The sequence below is a fragment of the Embiotoca jacksoni genome, unplaced genomic scaffold (assembly GCF_022577435.1).
Source record: "Embiotoca jacksoni isolate LCO1_2020_lvr unplaced genomic scaffold, fEmbJac1.0.p SCAF_19, whole genome shotgun sequence".
In the NCBI taxonomy this organism is placed as follows: Eukaryota; Metazoa; Chordata; class Actinopteri; family Embiotocidae; genus Embiotoca; species Embiotoca jacksoni.
The window spans coordinates 5,711,565-5,738,181 of NW_027185329.1; the positions used below are offsets into that span (position 1 = coordinate 5,711,565).

General features: G+C 40.0%; 1 protein-coding gene across 2 annotated transcripts in view; it reads left to right on the forward strand.

Annotated features, from left to right (window-relative positions):
- The window catches only part of raver2 (ribonucleoprotein, PTB-binding 2), a 110,405-nt gene that overhangs the window by 26,825 nt on the left and 56,963 nt on the right, over positions 1 to 26,617 (forward strand). For both annotated transcript variants that reach the window (XM_069153168.1, XM_069153169.1), the window contains exons 4-5: positions 15,455 to 15,762; positions 16,507 to 16,671. In XM_069153168.1, the coding sequence (XP_069009269.1) occupies positions 15,455 to 15,762; positions 16,507 to 16,671 (473 nt within the window). The remainder of the gene's footprint in view (positions 1 to 15,454; positions 15,763 to 16,506; positions 16,672 to 26,617) is intronic.

Below are 26,617 nucleotides of genomic sequence, written 5' to 3' on the forward strand. Positions count from 1 at the left end.
TGCAGTGCACAGATCTGTGTTAATGTGTGTGTTTAAGCGTCTCCTGCTGTGTGTGTACATATCTTTGTGTCTCCATTTTGCGGCTTTGCGCCGGGCTGCTGCTTCAGCTCCTCGGCTAATGATTTTTCCTCTAACACCCACCATTCGACACGCACGCACACAAAACGAGGACAGCACCTGTAGCTCCACTGCTGACTCTTTGTCCTCCCTTTCATGCTCTCCCTATTTTTCCACTTCTTACCAACAAGATGTTCCCTAAAAAAAAGTCTCTAATCCTCTCCCATTCTTTGATCTTTGCCTCTTTCCTACATTGTCCTGCCTCCAGCCGCTCAGTCAGTCCTTCTTTTACTTGTTTCCTTCCTCAAATACTTTCCTCACCAGCAAATCGGAAGCCCTTTAGCAGCAGCTTGTTAACCAACCCATGGCCTGCATTCAAAAAGTGAAGCACATTCATCATTATCAGTCTCCATGCTTACATCAAAATTCAGCGGGATTGCCAGTGCTTGATTAAAATCTCATTATCAGAGCAGATTTTGAGTTGGCTGCTAATTTGGTATCTTCAGCTCTGTTGGTGTTTAATTTAAAAAATTTGGGCTTCACATCCCAAACGCTTCAACTCACCTGTTGCCAGAGGCCTTTGATAAATGAAGAGTGTGCATGTAATTAAATTGGCCTGTGCATATTTAATTTTAATGTGTTAAATATCTTCCTTGCTGGGACAGAGCAGGCCAAACAAAAGCCATGCAAATCCAAAGCCTAATGAGCTTTAATTATTTATTTCTCATTTTGTGATTCTATCTTGCATAATCTGCCAAGCTTTTCTAACGCCTTGGGCAGTGATTTGTCTCATCAGTTTTCATCAACTTATTTGTATACAAAACTCATTTGAGATCACAGATATGCAGAAAAATAATTGTAGCCTCTCTGATGCTTCTTTCAAGAGAAAATATCAAATGAGATTTACATTTTCAGCTCCATGGACGAGGGTCTCTGTTGTTCACAGCTTGGTGGGTTTCGGTGCACAACATATTTCATATGGTGGTCAATGCTGATTGGTTAAAGGCTAACCTGAATATTAACCCCGAGGTCTGAGTCCAATATGAGATGCCACAACTGGCCACAAACCCAATGGAGTGTGGCCAGACACTATTTATGCAGTTTATTTGGGTTTGGTAATTCAATGCTAACTTTTTTCTTTTTTTTAAACGAACATGAAAAAAGGTTTGAGACTCATTTTGGTTTTGGTATCATGTCTCTGCTGCTGAGACACAAACCAGCTCTGAATTGAAGCCTCTGCCAGATAGTCAGATTGGGAGACAGGCAGCTCGACAGGCACGCAGATGTAGACATTTACATACTCTGTGTACAGGCAGATAAAGCTGTCAGCCAGCCTGGTAAGAATCTGCAGGCATCTATCCGTCCATCCGTCCATCCATCCATCCATCCATCCATCCATCCATCCATCCATCCATCCATCCAACCAATCCACCAGTCAGTCAGCCAACCAGCCCTCCACAGTGAGCCCACTGCTCCCACATGACGCCACCAGTCCAGAGGTATGTGTACTAAATCGGCAGTGCTGCGGAACCAGGGATCTGGGAATACAATAGCGAGGGTTATCCTGGGAATCCCTGCCTTTCAATGGGGTCCTTTGTGCTTGTTGCTGCTCTGTCCAGTATTGAAGACAGCACATGCTGGCAAAAAGCTCATTGGCCTGTTGCTTTGTGTGTGTAAATGTGTTTGACGGCGTAGATGAAATACAAAAATACACAGGCCGAGGGACGAGCATGGACTCATTGACTTACCCTGCAGCAGTAACACCATCCATCACTTGGGCTGTTTTCATTGTGACCTTGCTATTAAAACACTCATTAAGCTTTTGTTTGTCCTTTTTCGAGTGCCGCCTTTTTTTTCTCCTGGTGATGTTTACATCGATAATCTATTCTGTTCCCTTTTATGTTTTTCACCACTCCGTGCAAAGATAAATATTTCTATCTTTGGGTTGCTGTTGCTTTGTGTTTTTCTCTGGTAATGATGTTGCTGAATGGAAAGTTGATTTCTTTGGCCGTTAAGTTGTTTCTGATGTCTGGAGGGACGCATTTACATGAGAAGGATTGATGGAGGTTGATGGTCAGAGAAATGGCTGTGGCTCACTGTCTGAGGTTTCTGCAAATGTCTGAAAAACATAAGCATCATTACAGACAGCACAGCGGTTCAGCGCTGGAACAGTTTGATTTTTTTCATTTGTGTATGATCCCTTGAAACTGGGAATGGTTATTTTTGTCTACACAGGGAGCAGGTCCTCTTCCCTGAAGCGTGCCATGTTACACTGCCATGCATCTACAGTAGGCCAGAAGGGATAAAACCAACACCGGATTTAGAGAGGACCTTTCATGTTTTTTGCGAGTTTTGCGACCACCGTTGATTCTCCTACACGCTTGGAGGGGGGAGGCAGGGGGAGGGGTGTTTAATGGTTGCAATCCTCAACCTGACCTCTAGATGCCACTAAATCCTACACACTGCTCTTTTAAATATTTAAGAAATGTGCTTCCTATTCTGCTGATGAAGTCTTTGGAGTCCCTTCCTCTTCAGTGGGGAATTTTAGGCCCACTTCACTTCCTTGATCGTTGTACATGTTTCATGCAAGCACATATACACTGTAAACAATTTGTTGCAAAGCGGCAAAAACAATAGTGATATAGCAATATGTGTTCAGTTGACAACATGATTTGAAAGTATGTCTAACATATGTCGATACTTTTGCTGCAGTATAGCCGTTTGACTTTGTTTTATATCCCCAGCACTGTAAAATGGCACCATTCTACTGAATAGCATCTGTATTTCTGAGCTCTTTGTGCTCAGAATACATCATTTATCTAAAATTGCTGTGCTTAGAGCCAAAAAAAAATATTGACCGCCCAAACATAGAGTAAGCTAACAATGATTTGACACATTTTCTTACATTTTTACTTTTCATCAAGATTTAAAGCAACAGAAAGCACCCAAAAAAATTGCTTGTAGAATAAATTCGATAGGCTGTGTATACTTAAAGAATACAAAAAAATTAAGTAATTTTTTTTTTTATTGATGTTTCTAATGTACCCTTACGAAAAACTTCATAATAAACTACACTCTAACTTCAAACTTTATAAACATATTGCTACATAGTTATGTAAGTCATGTGTCAACATCCATAATTTTAGTTTATGATGGCGCTGAAGGTTTTGTGACAGCGGACTTCTGAGGACATCCGAGTCTACTTGTATTACTGCTTCTGGTTTACTACAATTTAATTAAATTAAGATTCTAATTCAGATTAAGGCATTAGTGATTGGAGTTGAGCATTTGGGTCTTGTAAACAGCAAGACATGCACCATTGTGGGATTTACATTTAGGCTTTTTGCCTTTAATCAACAATGAACAGTGAAGTGACAGGGAGACACGGCGTAGGACATGGAACCAGGGTCCGGGAATCAGACAGTGGACATTGTAGCAATGTGGCCTGCACCTGATCTATTAGGCTACCAGGACTCCCTTTTTGTTGTTATTTGTGTGTGAATACTGTGTTCACTTAAGGTTGTTCTCGCAGAGCTGCACAACACAAGCTAACAGAGCCATTACGAGACTCGACCCCGACCCCTTTTTGTCCTCAGTGTCTTCAGTGACTGCAGCCGAGTCCATCTAATTGCTTCCCTGGACAGCAGCTTATCACTGCTCTCTCTTCTTTCTCTCTCCGTCTCACTTCCTCCCCTCCCTGCCACACCCTTCCTCCTCCTCCTCTCTTCTTTTTCTCTCTCTCTGTCATCATCTGTCCATCTGTCTCCTTGTGAATCACTAAATGCAAATCAGCACGGACCACGCAAATGTGATGCGCCTGTTATCTTTAATCACACACACACACACACACACACTCGCTCTCTATATCTTACGCACACACCTGCAGCAACTGTGCCTTTTACCTCTTGCTGTCAGGCTGGCTAAATATGTCATCATGTTTGTCTGTGTACTTTTCCTTTTGTTTGTGTGTCAATTATTGTAAATTCTTTAGACTTTTATTAGGCCAAATGTGCTGGTTTATTAAGTTACCTCTCCCACACACGCCTCATCTTGTCAAAAAACCTTCTCATGTTTGTCACTTAGAGAGAACATGATGATGATGATGATTATGATTGTGATGGCTCTCTTTCCTTTACTGTTTCTCGCCAGTGCTGTTGGTCTCTTCCTTTTGTCATTACAAGGCAACTGTCAGTAACAGGGCACAAATGTGAGACTGTATAGATGCACAGCCATAGTTAAACATTTTACTATATTTTCATTCATTATGTAGTAGCATTTTAGTCCTGTCGTTACCCTGTAGATTGACAAGTACAAGTATACATAGTTCACATGCATACACTTACATGCACATTGGCTTATAAAGAAGATGCAACAACCCTGATGCACAAAGTATGTATCTAAATTGACCTACAGGATATTTCACTTGGTCTGATGGATGAATAGATAGAGGAGTAGAAGTACTGTATTTCTTTTTTGCAAACAAGTAAAAAAAAATGAGTCAGTTTCAGATTTAGATATAATACTATATACTAAATACTGTAGCTTCACAAACCGTATGCACAAAAAAAAGTAGTAGTTGTTGGGGCAACAAGTACTTTGGACAGATGCAATTTACCATTGACTTAATGTGCCATTTGACTATTCTCCTCAATTTACAGCTTTTATGCTGCTGAATATCCTGTTTCTTAGTGGTTTCAAACTAAAGGTACCACCATAAAAATTATGTAAAAAGCATTTTCACCCCCTCCTCTCCCCGTGACAATCAAGACGAGAAATTATGCTTTTGAAATCATACAGGCATCTCTAAATTATGGAGGGAAAATGCAGGTGTCTCATTAACTCATAAGCATTTTACCCCCAAGTTTCTATGTTCGGTGATGTTATCTGTATCTCACACCGATGCACATGAAAAATGCATAAATCATAAACACACATATGGACACACATGAGCTGTCGCTTACAGTGGAAAACTTCTGTACAAATCAAGAGTGCAAACACTCGAGCTACATACTGTTAAGAACTGATAGTCGTGGCCACAGTGTTATCAGAGCGCTCAACCTTGCTTTCTTGTTTATGGAGCCCACAAATGCACACAAAAGATAAAAAGAGCTCAGGATAACCACCTGACTGCAGAAACACACACACACACACACACACACACACACACACACACACACACACACACACACACACACACACACACACACACACACACACACACACACACACACACACAAACAGTTGATCTTAAATGTTCTGTCTGCATCAAAAGAGGAAGTATGCCTCGTGTGCTTCTCTGAAGAATTGTCAGGATGTATTTTTGAATATTCATGTTTTCCTGTTTTTCCCAGTCTTGTTTTGTTGTTTGTTAGAAAAGGAGACTGAGTGAGAGACCAAATGAGTTATAATGGGATTATGGGATTGTTCTGTTGCATTTAAATGCTTTTAGTATAATTATTTAAATATCACAATGTTATCAGCTTCTCATTAGCAGAACCTTTTCATTCTTGCATTGATCCCTTATTGTTCAGTTGCAGCTTGTGATAAAACGGAGTCTGATCGTTTTACTTGTGAGCACGGGAGTGTTTATTCAGTGAATAGTGTGACATTTTCACAGGTGCTTGTGCATTGTTTCACACACACAAAAAAAAAAAAAAAAGCTGACCAATACCCAATACACACAACAGGGCTGCCGCCTGTATTGTCATTTGTGTAATTTCCGTTGATGCCTTGTTGTGTTTATTATGCATCACCTTGTAGCCTTGTTAAGAAAGATGCTATATGGAAAAGGTTATTATTATTATTATTTAGAGACAAGGTGGAAATCCTCACAATCGAGAAGTTGAAAACAGAGAATTTTGGTCTCTGTTGCTGGAAGTGATTTGAATTAATTGTTGCAACTCACATTGAATGTTATGTTGTTGTGTCCACTTGCACACAGTGACACACTGTATACTGCTTGCCACGTTTGTTCTAAGGTTAAATTTAAGGTATACGGTTCAATCCTGGTTGATTTGCAGTAGCGTTTCTATTTTGAGACTAATATGGAAAGAGAGGAAAGGCAGAGCAGTACGTACGTCCAGAGCGAAGAGGAAGGAGAGGAGTGACGAACATATTTTGAGAGGTGGGGGGGAGGAAGAATGTGAAGGAACTGAATTGATGCGTATCAGGGATGAAGGTTAGGATTGACTTGAAATGGCAGGTTGTGTGACTAATGACTAGAAGAAGAAGCGACAGAGGGGAGGGCATGACAGAGAAAATTTAAATAGATGGAGTGATTTCCTGCAAGGATCAATAAATGATGAATCGATGATGCAATGTCCGACAAGGAAGGGATTATTGCATATATGCACAATTTAAACTCATTTTAAAGTATTTGCAACTAGTGACAATGTTTTTTTCTTCTAACTGCATGGGAGTGGCTGTGCTTTAATGTGATCATTGCTTAAATTCTGATTCATATTAGAATACCTAGACATCATTCTTTACATAATTTATGGCCATCTTTGTCTTTGAAAATGTCCTAATGTAAATTACAAAATGTTTGTGAATTATGTTAAAAGAAGCATCCATTTTTAGAGTGAAATGTCTCAAAGAGGGACAGAGGAGCTGAGTGAACAATGAAGCTGTAGGCGGGAGAGTGGGCGGCTGGTTGAAGAGATGCAGTGTTAGATCCACTCAGTTCTGCCTCTTATGCATCTCATCCATCCATCATTTCATTCCTCCACCTCTCTATCCATCGAACCATCAAACACCTCGTACATCCGGAAAACTATTACTATTACCATAAGTTCTTATTCATGTTAAATTCAAAGTGTCAGGACAGTTCTTTCTCCACACTTGTTGCGTTGTGATTCCCGCTGGTGTGTGATGTTTACTCCTGCAGAACTGAGTAGGACAACAGGCCCCACAACAAAATCTGACAGTGAGGACATATGAAAGTTTGCGCTATTTCTTGAGAGAAAAAATCTGACATTTCTGCTCAGGTTTAAACACACTGCAGCTTTTGGGTTAGGACCTAAAGTCTAATGATTACTGTGGAACATTGAGTAAGGGAGACCTTTGAATGATTGAGTTTATCAGAGTTATTGCTCTTTGAGGAGTTGGAGAACGTCTGAGGTGAATCGTCGTGGTTAACCTAGTGACACAAAGTACACGATACAACATGACATACTGTATGGAAATTTTATAAAAATTTTTTTTACAAAAGCTGTGGTCAGGTCCACTTAAGTTGAGTATGAATCTGGTCCAAATCTGAGCTTAGTCTGAGTCCCAACCGAATCAAAAAAGAAGAAGAAAAAAACAACTTTGCCCTTTTTATATTTTTCATATGAAATCCTTCAACGCAATCTGTATTGGATTTTAACTGGGATAAATTTCCCAAAGTGTGCTGTATTTGCTAAAACTCAGTTTGCAACTAAAGGAAAGAATAAATATATCAAAATATATCTTTCTGCATATTTGATCATTACATTACATTAACTTGAGACAGAGGAACAAGACTGGACTTAAACTACAGCTACACATTACCCTGTAGTGTTCTGGTCTGCTTCATGCAATCTTTACAAACGTTTTACACAATCAGACATTTTCTAATTATTCAAATCCACTGACTCAACAAGTATTGAAGCCCTGAAGTCCCTTCGAGGACTGTGGCCATCAGCTGAAGGACTGTTGGGGGGGGGACGGGGGAGGGCGACTAATGGATGGAAACGGTGAGAGAGGAGAGAGGAGGCAGAAGAGGTGGTGATGATGGAGGAGAAAGTGTGGGAGGGTCGGCGTGTTGGAAGACAAAGGGCTCTGAGGATGAGAGGAGCGTTGGAGAGAGAGGAGGATGCAGCTCGTGTCGACACTGTAGCACAGAGATGCAAAGGAGGACGAGTGATTATTGGTGCTACAGAACAGTTTTTGTGCATCTTTATGTGTGTGGACATACTCAGTGATGGTCTTTTACCACAAGTAGTTGACGATATGTATTGTGTCAAAGGAGCCACTCCATTTTTCTCCAACATTTATTTGTGGAGTACCTTTTGTAAAGTGTTTGAGATAAAGCAAATGTCTGGAAAGCCTTTCAGATCGAAGTTGGGATGCCGTCAAAGATGGTGTTTGCTGCGATGTGAGGATTTATACATAGTCAGGAATATCATTTGTTGTTAAGATGGTTCATAGCAGAGTCTTAACGGTGTGTGTGTGTGTGTGTGTGTGTGTGTGTGTGTGTGTGTGTGTGTGTGTGTGTGTGTGAGAGAGAGAGAGAGAGAGAGACAGAGAGAGAGTGTGAGACAGATCCAGAGAGAGCTCATCCTTGCTGGCCTGTCAGCCCTGACTCACACACAGATAATATAACCTTAGCTCAGGTTGACATTGCAATAATGATGTAATTTCTAAACAGTGGGTTCAGCTCCCTGGTTTCCTCTCATCTGCTTTTTTATCTCGAAAGCAAATTCAAATCTTTGACATTGTTAGTCAAGCAACTTCACACCTTTAGCAGAGGAGAGGATCAGTGAAATTGATAAAATTATAATTTAGCACATGACGGTTGTGTAAGGGAGGAAGGTTTAAAAAAAATAATGACTTCCACACTGGTTTGGGTGAAATTTCTCTTTTTATATTGTTCCAAAATGATGTCCTGGAATTCTTTCTTTTTGTTATTTTCAAGGTGAAAGCTTCCAGGCAAAATCCAAAAGAAAAACCCACTAAAATTAGAAATTGACTAGAGGCTAGTTCAATGGGTCAGTAAAAAAAATAAAACAAAAAAAACTCCGATATATCAAAGAATGTGTATTTCAAAGTTCACATAGCTGAATTGTTTTATTGCCAACAGTCCAAAACCTGAAAATACTCATTTTATTGTCTTAGAAAATGAGCAAATATATTTTTGAGTCTGGCATTTTGGCCATCACCTAGTCAGTGTCATTATTGTATGGAGTTATTACCTACATTATTACAGTTATGGATCTGAAATTTGAACGGTTATCAGACATTTTTGGAGCAATCCAACATGTGGATGAAGCTTAGTCTGGAGCACTTTTCCCTGTCGGTCCACTCAATTGTTTATTATTGAGACTCCTTTCTCCACCTGAGACTTTCATCTGGGCCCCTGGGCCCAGATGAAACAGCAGGACCTCCTCGCACTCAGCATGATAACCGGCCCCTCGAGTTTCAGGGGTCCGCCGCGTCGTTCGTAACTCCCTTGTTTTTAATTAGCTTCTTCAACGGGGGAACGTGGCGACAGAATTGCAGCCTTCGAGGTGATTTCAATGGAAGATTTCTTTTCCTGTGCCCCTACGCACTCCTCACAGGAACACTGGGAATAATCGACATGTTCAGAAGCGGAGACCCATAATTAAGACGTTGTGCTTTTGGGCTTTTTTTTTTTTTTTCTAAATGTTTTCTCTTCTATTTTTTTTTTTTTTTGTCAAAGTTCACTTTGTAGCCCACTCAGTGATTGACAGGCTGTGAATTATAAGATTCTGTAAGATATTTAAGAGTATTAGAGTTCTCCCTTTCACTGCTGGGGAAAGTATTGAGCAGGATTTGACGTCAGCCCCCGCTTGTCAGGCCGCACTGTATCATTAGAGGCAATAGAAAGAGAGAGAGCCTCAGCATAAAAGCAAAACCATATTCTCTCCGTCCCCTCGTAATGCCTAATGTTAGGTAGCATACTCAGCGGGATAAAACCAGATTAGGCTCTCAGTTTAGTGTAAGAGATCCATTACAGACTGTGAGTGTATGTGTATGTGTAAGAGTATTAGATGGGGTATGAGGAAATTGATTTGGGGGGGAGGCGGTATTCAGGCAAATGGTAATGGAGATACTGGTGGAGAAGAAGCGAGAAAGACCAAAAGATAGACAATAGATGTGAAGAAACGCAGTAGTCAGAGTGGAGTGAGGTGGGAAGAACAGACAGAAAAAGACAATACTGAGAGATAGTTTGAGATACAGAGGCAGTAGTCAGGGGAGAAAGTTGAAAACTCAAAAAAACAGAGAGGTTGGGGATGGATTTGTGTCTGTGAGATTGATCCTGACCTTGTATTAGATCTGCCTACAGTCATGTTCTCTTAGAAAACTAAAAGTAGCCTGTGGAGCAGATGTCCCAAATGTTGCTCATTTCAACTTTTTTTTGGTCTAATATTTTCCATCCGTGACTCCATCGTCTACCCAACCAACACATCGACTTCACCATAGACTTATGCGCATACATTTTTATAGCATTTATATTCTTTACCCAAAAAATGTGGACGCTGTCTGATCTATTTATGGCTCCCTCATTTTAGACAGATAGGCTTGCGTAGCTTTGATGTAAGATGAAAGACGTGGTCGTGAGCAGGTCAGTGGGGACGTCCTGCGTTACAGATGTTTTAACGCCACCTTCAGATCGCACTCTGCTTTGCACGTTTCACTGCTGAACATTTTAATCTGAGGCCCTACACCTGAGTAGAAAGGGGACATTCATATAGTGCCAACATTGAGGCAAAATACTGGTTATCCGTCCTGCTTTTCTTTGCTACATACTGTATGATTGCACAGTCTGAAGAAGAACATACAGTGAATTTAATATTTCTCTTTTCTATATTTTTTTCAATTTTGTATGGACTTAATCAAAGAAATCCAAAAATAACCAACAGAATATGTTGGGAGAATTTTTTTAAATTTGGTTTCATTAAGTTGCAAAACTTTCAGCTGTGCTTTCATTTCATTAAGGAGCATTTTCAAAAAAAAGTTAGATCCACTTTTTGATCCTCCAAAATTTATTTTCAAAGGACCAGCCCTCTAAATGGAGCGCTGAACCGACTTTCTTAAAATATGAACCAAGAGATGTAGTGAGCGTTAATCATTATTAGCATTGGATGTGATTGAAGCACCATTTTTTTTTTTGCACCATAAATCACTTGTAATTGTGTTGTTTTTTTGTCAGAGTTGCTCCCTGTGATGAGTGGCAGAGAGACCAGCCGCCTGTGTTTTCATTTGAATAATTTAACAAACAATCACAGTGATTTGTGGGCCTGGTACCTAAACTCCAGCTTTCAACTTTCCATTTCCTGTGGCGCCAGACTACTTGATGTGCTCTCAGGATCAGACAGGGAACTTGTCATTATGTGCTGCTACTTTTGATGCTGAATTGTTTTGAAGGTGCCTTGTGGTGACTTACAGTAAGATCTAGAACAGCAGCCAGAGATCAGTCTGTCATGTTCTTACTTAAATTTTAATTTTAAATATCACAGAATAGAAGCAGATTGAAACAAATAGTCAGTCAGAAAAGTTTGCTTTCAAAAATTAAGCCCTGCATAGTTTTAATTTATCAAATAAAGTCATGCGAAGTGCAGCAAACAGAATTTTTTTTAATTAAGTCAATATGTTTGTCTTTCCACGATTCATTGTTTCTGTTTCTTCATATAATCCCACACTGACCCCATGATGTCGAGATCAGGACCTTGTAGGGGCCATGCCATCTGTTGCGGGACTCCTTGTTCTTCTGACTGTGTGTTTGGGGTCGATGTCACACTGCAGAATTAATTTAGGACCAGTCAGACGCTGCCCTGCATGATTGATAAGAATGTAAACATCTAAAGTGCTTATAAATTTTGCACAGCCTGTACATCGAGGAGTGTAGGCTGTAAATGCCGTGTTGTTTGGAGCCATGTCCGGAGGAGCTTGAAAAGTATTTAGGTGTGCCTACTTAGGCTGTAGAAACATACCTGTTTTTAAACTGATTAAAGGGTAAAATTGTGCCAGAGACCAGAGGGAGACTTTCATGCGGTTTAAGCCAAAAGCAAAGCATGCCAGTGATGCCAATTTTGGGCATAGCTCACCCTGTGTTTGATGCTTGGTTACAAGTAATATCTTAAAATATTCACAGTGACCTAGACAGTCATTGGGTAACAAAATGTCGTCGCTTTGAAACTGTAAAGATGGTTTAATGGTTCTATCTCCTTATCAAAAATGATCAGAAATAGAGATTGCTTTAAATGTCCCCCACATTTAGTTAACGTAGGACAGATCTTTATATCTCTGTATATACAGTACATAGTATCACATTGTCCAGAACTCCAAACACTGTCTTTCACTTAAAATACCAGCGGAGGTCTCGTAATATATGTTAATGAAGCCTCTTTGGTTTTGTCTACCTGAACACTGCTACATTTTAACACCAACTATGCTGGATGTGGCTTCTCTATTTTGTCACCAGTAATGGAAGACAAGAGCTACAAGTGATACTCCACTAATCCTCCGCATGACCAGCTGTCAGGCTTTCACTTTTACTTGAACATGCAGCATTATTATGGGAATTCGTAAAAAGGATACTTCAGGCACCAGCCATCATCAGGACCCTCGTCTGAGCTGTGTGCAAAAATACTCAGACCGCCTCTGCCTTTCATTCCTAGTCATTTTGAAATGGCACATCAGAATAATGTGTATTAATATCAACGTATAATAGAGCTAACTGTTACATATCATTTTGACCATATAATCCAGATGAGCAGGCAGAGGAAACAGGGAGAGAACAATTAAGAGTACAACACATTCGAAAATATTAGCTGCAATAGTTGTGTGTTAAGCAAAATCATGTCAGCACCATGTATTAAAGAGTGGTTTCCCCAGCAGGAGTCAGTTTAAACATGAAGGCATTGCACGATGTGCAATATGTTCTGAACAATATGTACTTGACTTTGGGATCAGGGTCACAGCAGGTGAGCTTGAAGCTTTGACAGAAGACATTGGGTTGTGAACTCGTACAGGGGCAGCTTTGCAAGAACAAAACAGATTGTCTTTCCTGAGGCACAATGATATTTTTCTTGAGGTCAAAAGCTCAGTAAACCTGTAGTCGGCATTTTTTTCTTAACAAACGTTGACCAGCCCAACACGTAACCTCGGCTAAATCTGCACAGTCTCAGGCTCAGCATGAAAAGTTCTGATCATTTGTATTCTTCTTCTTCACACTGAGTGAACCGTGTGCTTTTCCACCGTACAGTAAATAAGTAATGCATTTAATCTTATCTCTTAGGAGCACAAAGAGTGGTGCAATTCAAATCTGACCACTGGGGGTGTGAAAGATTGGTTATTAGAAAGCTTTTTAACTACATCACCATGGCGATATCGGACAGAAGTTGTTTCTCAGTATCAAATAGTGTTTTTATTTGTTTGTTTTGCCTTTACCCTTGCCTGTGTGCTCTTACTACAGTAGCAGGGTTAAATGTGTACGATTCACATGAATTCTGTTAGTCTTTTGACACTTCAGTCCTGGTAGAAGCTGTTGTAGTTACAATATTTGTTTTTAATACAGCAGTGCGCACTGACTTAAACATGCAAACCAGAGAGCCGCACATTGCAGTTTCTGGTTTGGCCTCTCAGCAGGTGCAGTCAGGCGGCTGAAGCACGACACTTTTACTCAGTTGTATCTACATAAGTTGTTTGAAGAAGAGGTTGGAAGTCTTTACTTATCCATCCATAAGCTGAAAAGGCAGAAAGTTGCTGCTGTTTCCACCACATGCTGCATAATATGCGTTTAGAAGTTGCATTTGAATTTGAGGATAATTGTTGCTAATGTACACACCTCCTCAGCATTTTGTAAGCTTCAGTTTGAACAGAGTGTTATTCAGCAAATTGGCAGCGATCCCAGTTGTGTCTCCTGTTTGTGTTATGTGGTTTCATTTTGAGTATCCATTTGACTTTTGTCTCCTTCAGTGTGCTCATTGTTTTAAATCCTTGGAGCTTCTTGTTTTTATATTTTCTATATATAGTGTGGTTCTTGTTTTTCTTCTATATACAGTATAGTGTGATTTATGTACTCTATCTTGTGCAACACAAAACAACTGTTCTCTTAGCACACGTTTTATCTTTTACTTCTTTTTCTCTCACTCTCACACAAACATATAACGTATTAGTTACATTTATTCCCACCTCATTTCACAGCCCATGAATCTGTCCATGGCTGTTCTGATGTGGAGTCAAAGCTGTTTAACACCTTACAGACTATTTTAAAGTTCTCCGATGTTTGATACATTCACCCCTGTTCCTCCCTTCAGCCTACTAACACAGTGTACTTGTGTGTCTGGTTTTATTAATGGGCCCTCACACTGTTTTTTTTTTATTTTTTTTTTTTTATGTTGAACAAGTTGTCAGTTTATAGGAAAGGAATTTATAACAAAGGGTCTAGACACAGTCTGATAGATATGAGAGATTGGAACTTAACATAAAATATCGCATCCTTCTTGAGGACGTATTGTAGGCTGTTCTCATTTTGTAGGTAAAAAAAAAAAAAAAAATTGTTTACTTCATAGATATTATCGCTGTCATGAAAATGATGCTAGTATTTGTCGCATGGGAGGGCAACTTCATCATGGGTACCACCAGTCGCTGTTCTCGCTCGACAACTCGGTTTGGGACAGTCGTCACCTCCTCCTGTCAGGCTGATGTAGCTGCAGCGCTGGCCTCTCTGCTGCATTTCTTTGCCCGTATCTAGCTTAAATATATACAGTACATCTGGTTATCCAAGTCAGTCAGCTGAGTCAAAATATATCCTTGTCCTTGCACTGATACTTTGGGATGCCATTTTCATGGTTGGAAAAGTAGCTCGTTGCAGAACAAGCAAAAAGAAGGTTATTTTTTGCGGCATCTAGAGCGCCCACCGGCCACCCAGGCAACTCAATTAGCCCGTAGTTCTTCCGGCCACCAACGACATCACTGCACATGTCAAATGACCGAGCTGGTGCCGGAAGGACAACAGATTTTGCAGCTGCATCCAAGTGCCACAGAGAATTATCGAGGATTGTATTGACTGCATTTACCAGCAACGCTGACTGACATCCACATAAGAGGTGGCACATTTCCCATCGAGGTTTCACAATTAAATTGCCAGTAGTTTAATTACTAAAATGCTTCCTATAGTGTTATATTCATTAGTGTTATTGTTTCTTTCCTTTATCAGTCAGATTGTTTATTAAATGCGATAAGGTGTGTATGTGTGTGTGTCACAGTGGATTCCCCCGACATAGTGGCTCCCTTTTGGCTTTCTAGCTAATGTGTTGTCTTTCTCTCTGTGTCTCTGTCTGTCTGTCTTTATGACTGTGTCTGTCATTTTGGTTTTTCTTGTCCAATTTTCCCCCTTTATTCCCTTTTGTTTTCCTTTTTGCCACGTTTGGCCTGTCATTTATTTCCTTTGCTTTTCATGTGAGTTATTTTGAGCATGTTCTTTGAATGTGTGTCTCCATCCTGCATCCTCCACAAACTGCTTTCTGCCTGTTTTTGAATGTCTGCTTTAAATGTATGTTTGTGTTTGTCTGTGTCTGCTCGTCTCTCCGTCCCTCTATGTCCGTGCATCTCTTTCTTTGTGTCTGTTCTCGTCTTCGTCTGTCTTCCCCCCCCCCCGTCGCTGTCTCCATAATGTCCCCTCCTCCAGCCTTTGTGACTTTGCTGAACGGGGACCAGGCTCAGGATGCCATCCGCTCCCTCCATCACAGCACTGTCCGCGGACGCTTGATCAACGTCACCTTGCAGCCCACCGACTCCCTGCTCTGCCTCACCAACCTGCCCCACACCTTCACCGCCCAGCAGTTTGAGGAGCTGGTGCGCTCCTACGGGAACATCGAGCGCTCCTTCCTGGTGTACAGTGAGCTGACGGGCCATTCCAAAGGATATGGGTTTGTTGAATACATGAAGAAGGACTCTGCTTCGCGTGCCCGCTCTGAGCTGCTGGGCCGGCCTCTGGTACGTTAGAGAACATATTAACCAAAATCTCCTACTGGAAAGAAGTAACTAAAGGATCTTAGAAAGAACTCTTTTAGATGAATACAAAGAATGTATTTCGGTTTCCTGAGCCACAGAGTATTCTCCCATTAGAAGCTGAAACAATTTTATTTTAAATTAAAGTGTAATAGGTTACTGATTTGGACCACTGACCAACAAAAAGCAGGCAGTATTTTTTATAGTTTTATATAAATCAAACAAAACTGCTAGCAGCTTGTCTGATTGTATTCAAAGATAAAAGAAAGAAGGATGAGAAAACATTTATTTGAGTGTTTGGTCGAGTTGTTTACTTCCAGAAAACTTGGCTAAAACTTTTAATACTGGATTGATAAAACTGGCACTACAATGGAGAACAGATGATCAGTACAAATGGTTTTGCAAGTTTGGTTTCAGTTTGTCACCTGAGTAAAAAGGGGTAAATACCAAAATTATGTGAGAAGAAATGTTGAAAACATCGTCGCCTTTTTTTTCATTTTAGTGCACCAGAATCTTTTTTGTGATTGTTTGAGCAGTGAGAGAATCTGCTCTGATGGAATTGGAGCTCAAGTGCATATGAGTCAGCACTTACAACAGAAAGTGACATAATATTTACACATTTTTTTATGGTGTCCTTGCTGTATTCAAAGAGTGCTCATGACAAAGTGTAGGAGATTGGAGCCAGTGTGAGGATCTTAACAATCCGTGTCACACTTCTGACTGTTGCAGGGGGATCGCTCACTGATGGTGCAGTGGATGGACGTCAACCAGCTGAGCCAGGAGGAGAACCTGCACTCCAAGTGTCTGTGTGTGGACCGACTGCCGCTTGACCTGTGTGACTCTGAAGAACTGACCCAGCTCTTCTCTGAAACGTATAAACCCGTCTTCTGCCAGGTGAGATTCTGAAGCTCTTTGCGTTATAATCGAATCACCCAGAAAGTTAATAATTCTCACAATTTCAGGAAATGTAAAATGTAGAAAAATCAAAGTATGGCAGGAAGTTTAGCAAGTTCACGAATTACCTGACAAAAACATGACATAGGCTGTAGTTTGACACCTTGTTAAAGCAAGATCACATTTGCATAACAACAGTCACATCTTTTGAAATCTTATAATGTAGCGGAAGCTGTCAATAAAATGTTATTCATGGCTGATGTCACAAACTCTACAAATGAGGACATATGAAAAGTTCCCTTTGAAATTAATCCCTCCTTCTGCAGGTGCTGATATACATTTCAGCAGTCAGCATCCCTACTGGCCAGCCTCGCAGTATCACTTAGCAACTGTTTCTATGGTGAGGTGTGGCTGGTGTCACAGCAGCTCCACCCTTTGACTCCATCCCTCCCACTCTGCTCTCTTTCTGTTTTTTGTTTTGTTTTGTTTTTTTTGCTCAATTCACCCTGCTCCATTACATCCACTCCTCCCCCACATGCCCATTTAGACATCACTCAATGGGTATCTGTCATCTACTGCAATTCCAGTTTTAGCTCCACCCTTCTGCTCCACTCCCACATAAAAATCAATACACCCACATCATCCTGGTCCCATGATGCTTTGTGGGTGTTTAGCTCATGTTGCTTCACTGTTGCAGAGCCAGCAGGCTTTGACCTATAGTTCAGCGTTTTCTTATGTACAGTACATTATGTGCTTGTGAGTGAGTGTATTATTGCATTTCAGAATGTATGCACTGTGGTACTGACGGCCCAAAGCTTATTAAACCTTGCATAGCATTGAACCCGATTTAGAGACTGCATATACAAGGATATAAAAACAGAAAAGGTGTTATTCAAAAGAGTTATCATAGTACTACTTTACAAACCTGCCTGTTCCAGTCATTGGTTTCCGAAATCCATGTTACAAACTAATTCTAGATTAAGACTGTTAAGATTATCATAGAATACTTTTTCAGCAGTCAGTATACAAAAAATGGGACCATACTTCCCTATATTTATCAACAGGAACTAATACAATATGTATAACATTGGATAAAAGTCAAACAGCCACTTGGAAAGCTACTAAAAATTAAACTTCAGGAATCCATTTGTTAAAAAAAACAAAACATTTTTAGAGCCTTTCCACCACCACCCACAATTTCTTTTTTTGTTTTTTTTCAGTTGTTACCTCATCCTCCACCTCCTTTATGTACTGTGTTGTGAGAGAGTAGTGTGCATCTACAGATCTCTCAAAAACGGGTAATATTTAGTATGCACGCTGTGTGCTTTGATTAAACTTTATTTTTTTAAATGTTTCTAGTGGGAAGACAGACCGTACTAAAACCTGCATACAATCAGTATGTTGTATGAATTTGGTGTAAGAGTCTACAGTCATGCCGACAGTTCAGTGAGGCTGTACTTTACACACTGTAGTGTGTAAATATTCACACAGTGACATGCTAATGTTGAAGTCTGCAATTCAGCTAAAGCTTGTTGGCTGATGTTGGTTTGCTGTAGCTTCTGCAGAAGACTGCTAAGTAGCTTGTCAATTGTGATACGACAGGGGGTACATTTAATTTCAGTGGAAATACAAATATGATGTGAAAAGTGTCACTCCCAGTGCTGTGGGGAAGAAAAAAAAAAATCCACTTTTTTCATTCATAGTCCATCATACAGATAAATACATACATTTCATAAATACATTTTCTGGTGGCCTTTTGGTGTTTTAAGATGCCAACGTCCTGGTTTGGTGATATGCAAACGCCAGTACATCTTTATATCTTTAATAATTGAAAAACAATAATGTAGTATCCCTGTTGGTCTTTTGGCTCATCACACAGGTCAGCGCTTAGCTACCAAGCAGAACAGCGTTTCTACAGCTGTTTCACCGATGGACACTAAAATAGTCCCGATACTTAGAAAACAGGTGATCATTCTTTGCTTGTTGCATATTCATTTGTTTTAAATCATCGCCTAAAGTCTTGCCAGCTCTACTTTGTCTTACATAAACCTTCCTCCTCCTCCTCCTCCTCCTCTTCCCTGCATCAGGTAGAACTCAGCCCTCTTGTCACTTTTTCTTTGTTCAGAGTGCACTTAACCTGCGGCCTCGGCCCTCAGCGCTATAATTCTGCAACCCACAAAAGGACCCTCCAGGCAGCACTTTAGCTTGAGTCACCCAGGAGAGATGGAGTGAGGACAGGGTAAAGAATGTCAACCATATTAGAGGGAAGAACAGCAGGATGGTGAGGTAAGGAGGGACGGGAGGCAGGGGACGACGGAGCCGAGAATGCCAGACTTATTAGAGACAGGAAGGAGTGACGGAGGAGAGGGTTGACAGTCTCAGCCCTAATAGAGGGACGGAAGGAGCCGGGAGGAGATGGAGAGATGAGGTGAAGCGGTGAAGAGGTGTCAGTTAAAGTGAGAAGATAGGTGGCAAATACTGTGTGCGGCCATAAATGTAATAAAGATGGCTGCGAGCAAGTTGGAAGATCACATTAATACTCAGTTAGGAGACAAAAAAGAACAAATGTTATCAGTCATAAATATATATATGTCTGTAAAAGGATAAAAGTGTTGGTGCTTTGTGGAGAACCGTAAGGAGGGATGGATGACAGAAATGAGGCACAGATGAAGACAGATTAGTAAAAAAAAAAGTCAGCTTCCTCGCTTATCGTCAGACACATTCACAATCATCACTGCTGTCACAGTTAGTATTGTCACTTTGTACGTGTGTTGTAAGTTGTACACTAAAAGCTCAATTAATTATTATCAAAAATATGTGTCAACTATTGGTATGAGCTAAGACTATTATTTGGCAAAGAGAATCTTTTGTGTGGGTTGCCCTACCGTTAATATAACATAGGTCTCAAGTGGAAGACAAGGTAGTAAACATTTGGATTTAAGCGATGATGGATTTAAAATACTTTACAAAATAAGCTCAGTTAGTTTTGAGTGCAAACATAACTTTTGTTTGTTTACAAGAAAACTACAGAGGACACCTTCAAGTTTTTGAAAATGAACCAAAGAGGACAGAAATAATGAAGCTCAGTTTCAACAAAAAGTATATTCCGCATAATCATTGTTGCAGAGCTAATCAAAGTCTCTCTGAGTACAATCTTGAGATTCTTGACATAGTTTTTGACCCCGTTCGGTGAAACTCAGTGTTTCAAAGTTTTATTCAAAGGAAGAGTATTTTTAAGACACACGTCATGTTGGATGAAGTCTTCTGCTGGACACAACTCTAATATAAATCTCTGCAAACACAGACTGTTTGATGAATTTCAAGGTTTGAAACTTTTTTCATGTGGGATCACGCGATCGTAAGACTAATGATTTCTTCATTATTTTATCCAGATTCTCCTACTTTTAAATGATCTTTTTTTTAACAATAGTCACATTTAGACCCATTCAGTCTTTCCCTCACTGTCATGTAAACATTCTCACCGTCTGCATCCCTCATAAAGATCTTTACACTTAAGACTTATCACTGTGATAGGTCACGTACCCCTTTCTTCACAGACAGCCGAGACAGAGCTGTCGTGACCTCATCACTCAGTTCAGACAACTGACGTGGCCATCTAAACTGTCTCTCTCTCTCACACACACACACACACACACACACACACACACACACACACACACACACACACACACACACACACACACACACACACACACGCACGCCCGCCCATACGTACAAACTGACGGGTGTTCCTCCGGGTCATCCTGCCAGTGACGCAGTCAGCATGTCTTGGCCGGGGACTTGAAGTCAAGAGCTGTCGGACACACTGATTGCGAGCTGAGCATCTTTGGTTTCACCCCTTTACACACACACACTTTCATACACACACACTTAGAAATAACACATTTTAGGAGCAGACTGGCCAATTTTCATTTCCATTGTTTTTCAAGAGGCTTTGCAACACCGAGCTTTGAAATCAGAGTCCGACGTGCTCTTTCCTCCTTGGATCTTAACTTCCGCTGACTTTGTGTTTCTGGAAAAAATCAGCGTAATTCTCTGACTTGATTAAACAGCCCTCTGACCTTTGGAGAAACTTCCTCACTTTTATTTGCTTTATTGACCCAATTACACTTGCTTTAGGTAATTTCAAATATCCATTAATATGGTGTCCTTTGATGTAAAAATAACTCGAGTTAAACTCGACCAATCAAGTTATTGACATAGCTTTCCAGATTCCATAAACTGCATCAGTGACACATGCTATCTAAATATAAGCTCTGTCAATGTAACATCTGCACCCATCTTAATGCTTTTTATGATTTAGTTTGTTGGTAAGTTGTTGTTTATCATCTCGGTCAGTTCAGACTACACAATATTCGTGTCTGATAAGATGGTTATTGTGTCAGATTAGGAGAACATAGTCAAAACACTGCACGAATTTATGACCCTAAGACAGATGACAGACTGCATGTTGTCAGATCGTTGTGAAATGTCCCAGATGTTATAGTCAAACTTGATACACGACATGGGAAAAAAGTAATCAATTCTTGTGATAATTTTTGGTTCTGACACCTTTTGTCATTCAGGTCAGGCCATATTACAATGCAAATCAACGGTTGGGAATAACAGTCAACGTGTGTTTGTGATTTGATTTTCAGATTTATAAATGGCAAATCAGAAAGAAAAAAAAACAACACAAGAAGGCTTTGCGTTGCAGACTTTTTATTTCAGGAAATTAGTTCCTCTGGTAAGCTGTCAACGTTAAAAAAAAAAAAAGGAAGTTGTCAACTGCTTTTACAGGAATTATGCAAAAATTCAGGTTTCCTTGAGTGGCACTTGACTTGAGTCATTTGGCAAAGATGATTGATCATGTTGTAAAATTCAGGGCCAGTATGTTTAAGTAGAAGCCAGGTGAGCTCAAAGTAAAATGTTTTTCCTACTCAGGCTGAATCAGAGACTGATTTGCTTTCTCATATTATGCAACAGATTGTTTTATATTTACTCTACATGGTATGCGTTTATCTTTTTTCCAGTGAACAGTATATATAATATAGTAGCTGGTATTCAGGAACAGTGAAGGCCTCACTACACTACTGTGGAGAATAGCAAAATCCATTAACACATCAATCGGATATGTTGAGTCTGAGTGCAGTAATTATAATGTCCATTGTATAAACAGTATAACATACAGTCACCATAAACATCAGTGGAATTTGAAGGGTTGATAATAAGAGTTTGACATATTAATAAATACTGCTCACTTTGGACAGAAACACCTGCTTTATTTCAAGCAGCAGGTTAGTTATTCCAGCATAACTACCTGTTGGCCAAAGCAGGAAGAAGACATGTCAATTAGACTTGACACAAGGAAGGCTAATTGCACATTTAAGAAGGCCAATCTGTTTTTCATTTACATCAAGAATAATTTAGTGGATGAAGTGCCAAATATGTTCAGGTAATTACTCTTACATTTTTCTGATGACACCCTGAGGACAAGGTAGAGCCATGTGACGATAACAACCAGACTCTAAAGGGCTTCCAGTAAAATGTCAAATGTTTTTAACTACCATTAACATTTCAAACACAGTGTTTGATGAATATCTTTTTTTTTAAAGAGAGCCCCTCAGTTTCACGAATATCTTTTGATTTGTGTTCTTTGTCCACTCTTGATGGGAACCAACTTTCCTTGTTTTAGTCGCTATACATTGCAACTCTCAAACTAATGTCCTGGAATTTTTGCAGAAGCTAGTGTGTTTTTCTAGGTTTAAATTGAAAACAAAAGTGGTTCATTTATTTGTAGTTCTCTATGAGAATTCGAGAGAACTAAATAACAGCTGGCATTTACAAGGCTCAGACACAGTACACACATTCCTACTTTAAATTTACATAATTGGTTTGTGCAGATCTGAATAATGATTGAATATTATGTATAGTGTGAGTGCAGTTGGAAGAAAAATTTGTGTAGAGAGAAGCTCACTTAGTCTTCGCATCATTACTCACGCATGCACAAACACAGAAGTTGATAGTTTGAAAACCATTTTCACAGAATCCAATTTGAATCCAATATGATATATAATATATATTTCACAGTTTACCACTCCTCTCGTATTTGTTACATGCGCCGAGAAATAACGTTAGCAAGTTTATTTGTTTTCCTCCTTGTCTTTTCTGGCTCACATCCTCCATCAGCGTCACTCCCTCCCTCACACTCTTCACTCGTCAGTCACTTAATCAATCAAAGATGTTTTCCTCCCTCACTCCTCTTCCTCCTCCTCCTCCTCGCATTTTCTCTCATAACCTCCTCACTCCCACTCTACCCTTCTTCCATCCACCCATCCACCCATCCATCCATCCGTCCATCCATCCATCCATCCATCCATCCATCCATCCATCCATCCAGTTCATTTCCATACAGTTTGCTTAATATATGCTGATGTAATAGCCGAGCGACCTACTCCTCCACAAATACATGCATTTTTCCTCTCTTGTTCTCTCTCTGCATCCATCCATCCATCCATCCATCCATCCATCCAGCCATCCATCCATCCATCCATCCATCCATACATCCATCCACACACTTATGTTCAGACCGACGGGAACAACAGACAAATGAGCAGAGGGGGAGGAAGTGAAGGGCCTCTTGATTGAGCGCTAATGCTAATAGTGTTAAGGCTGAGAAAGTACAAATGCCTTTGTTTCTCGCTGATTCGTGGTCTATTCATTTTTTAAATAGCATTAGATGTTTTAATGCTTTTAGTACATATTCATATTATTGTGTGGTAATCATTGAAATTTAATTACATGCTGTTAATATGCCTTTACATGGTTGGCTCACACATTTTAGTGCTAAGACTAGTCGACAGAAAATGAATCGGCAAAAAGGATTCATTCTTAAAGCACAAATCCCAAAGAAGCATCTCGCATATAAAAACTACAAATACAAAATTTGATTTTGTAGACCAATCAGTTAATCACGTTAATAATCTGCAGAAAAAAATCTTTAATGACAATGATTTTAGTTGTAGTCCTTGTATACAGCTACATGCTGTTGCTGGTTGATTTCTCCCTCCAGCTGCCTGGACTCCATCAGTCTGATTTCCTCTTAGCTATAAATGCCATGACATCTCTTTTGTGGTGGAATATGTGTACTCATATCTCTACAACACTGTTTTCTGCTACATTTTGTTCTGTATAACCCTTTTTCAAATCATTATTATTGCTCTCACTAAAGAAATCCTTCACTTGTTCTTGGCTTCATTAGCTGAGTACCTTCAAGAGCAGTACAAAAGGAGCCATTCATTTATAGAGATAGTCAACATGTGGCTGAGACTGCTATTACTATCACTGCAAAAATGTGAATGGAATGTAGATTCTTGGACTCAGTTGAAATTACATTAATTCTCAACAAGTCCTTCAGCCCATACCGTCGTATAGGTTGTTCATTTCTGCCCTCAAATACGACTCACAGGAGTGTTTCCTAAACTAAGGCCCCCGGTTAAGTTTAGGCACAAAAAAAAACCCTTGGTTAAGGAAAGATGATAGTTTGGGTTAAAATTATGACAGTGTTGTGCCTTAAACCTGCTAATTTCCTGAAGTTATGCAACCTTTATCGTCATTGGAACAGTAAATGCAGTTTAAAAAAAATATCCCGACTTGTAGCAAGATGCCATTTTCATTACTAGAGGTTCCACATCACGCTTGTGTGAGCTGCATGTTGGACCACGATGGGCTTCCAAAGTTTTAGTTTTGTCATAAAAATCATTTGTGTACACTTCCTGTGCAGTGATGGTCAAACATCCAAGTGAGATTTTAAATGGTCTTAAATAGTGGACACATCCTTTGAAAGCACTGCTTGTGCATTTCTTTTTTCAATATTTTAATTTAATTGAGCCACAACTAACAATAGGTCAAATGTGTTTTAACCAAAAGCCATTAGCTCTTAGCCATTGTCATTATCCTGTATCAGGCATTAGCTTTAAGCTATTAGCCGGCCTGCATTATTTAGCTTCTCCTCAGACAATGGAGAAGTCAATCTTCTTTGAAAGTAATGTTACGGGTGAGCTGCACACTCAGGCCTTAAGATCCATTTATTGACCAGTGACCATAAAGATGTGATCAACATTTGTCCCATTATCTTTGTATGTTAGAAAAAGACGAGATTTTACAGAGCTGTCAATATTTAGGTTGCTTCGACACAGACTTGGAAACTTTTGATGGGTTGTGTGTGTGTGTGTGTGTGTGTGTGTGTGTGTGTGTGTGTGTGTGTGTGTGTGTGTGTGTGTGTGTCCCTGGAGCAGTGCAGGGTGAACAAGAGAATATATCTTTTACTTGATGTCATTTTTTTGTATCTATCCTTTGTGACAGAAGGAGCTGAGACAAGCGCTTTTACCTCCACGACAGCACCATGTTAACTGTCAGTTTACTGTCCGTCAGCCACAAAACACACACTGGAAGTCGAAGTGTATTGGTTCTCGTTCAGAGATACATTTCTTAGGCTAAAAGTCTCATAAAACATTTAGGGGATGAGAAGTCTTGTGCGGGTGACACCCTTTTAAGTCGAATACGTCACCATGGTAACTTGGGCTGCAAAGACACCCTGCTTTGGAGAAGGTTGTGATTTTTCCATCGAAACCTAACATACAAAACACCCTACCAGTCAGCTATTTTGATACATGATATCGCTGTACCTAGATGTTGCCAGGAATTTGGTGCAAAATGGGTCCGACCTTGTTTGCGTGCCCTGATGATTTATGAAAAGATAGAACAAATGAAAGCAGAACTTTCAAAAATCTGGTGAGAAAAAGAAGGCTTCTATTAAGCAGCGAGCCGCTGATATTGGATGATAAGAAGTGAGTAGATTTCCTCTTGCATACTGAGGGGGGAAAAAAAAAAATCCACTTTAAAACGCATTCAGTTCATTAATATTCTTGATGATAACGCCTCTGGTGGTGGCGTTTTAGTTTTGTATTCGGGCAGATAACTGTTGAAGTCTGAAAGCAGAAAATGGGCAATTGACATCAGCTTTTGGTGTCAGTTAATCAGACGTTAGGTTGATTGAACAATCACATGACAAAACCATCTGTCATAGATGAGGCAGAAATCCATTTCACAGTTGTTCCAAAAGTTTGTTGTTGTTCTTCTCTTCACTGCTGACAACAACGGATAGCACTGATGGTGTAGCCATTTTTACCCACAGTAGTGTAATTGGGCCCATTTGCCCCCGAATGAAGGGCTCCACTGATGCACTTCAGATCATCCATCCGTTGTCTGTACTTGCTTATCAGCTCAGGGTTTCACAGTACTGAATCCTCTCCAAACATGCTGTGTGAGGGGTGACGTACAGCCTGGACAGATTATTCTTGCTTGAGGAAACAAAAATCCAAGCTGTCTGTGAGAAGACAGTACGAACCTCTGATGGACACTTGTTCAAAATGATCAGGTAACATGTTGGTACGGCTGCCTGGAATGGCAAATCTGTTCGTTTGTTAAGTAGTTTTGGATATTTCCTGTTATCTAACAGGAACAAAAACCAAAGAGTGGAGGCCAAGAGGGTCCTCACATTTTAATCAGACAGTTCAACTGCTGACGAAAGACATTAGCTTTTGTATATAGCCCTGATAAATGATCATAACCCTAGTAATAACTGGATTAGCTCAAAGAAGTTGTGCTCCAGTAACATATACAGTATAAAACAGATATTGCAAAGGTAACAGAATATGAAGCTGTGAAACAGTGAAGGCTTAATTAAACTTTTCTTGGAGGCAGGGCTGCTGCAGGACATAAATAATCGTATTTGCTACATTACACTGACAGAAGAGATCTTTTTTTCCTGTTCACAGCACATCATGTGTATATAGAAGTAGCTGGAAAATACCAATTTTGTGATGTTGTCTCTTCACCAAAGGTGGAGAAAAACAATTTGGCAGCACTAGTTGTATAACTGGGA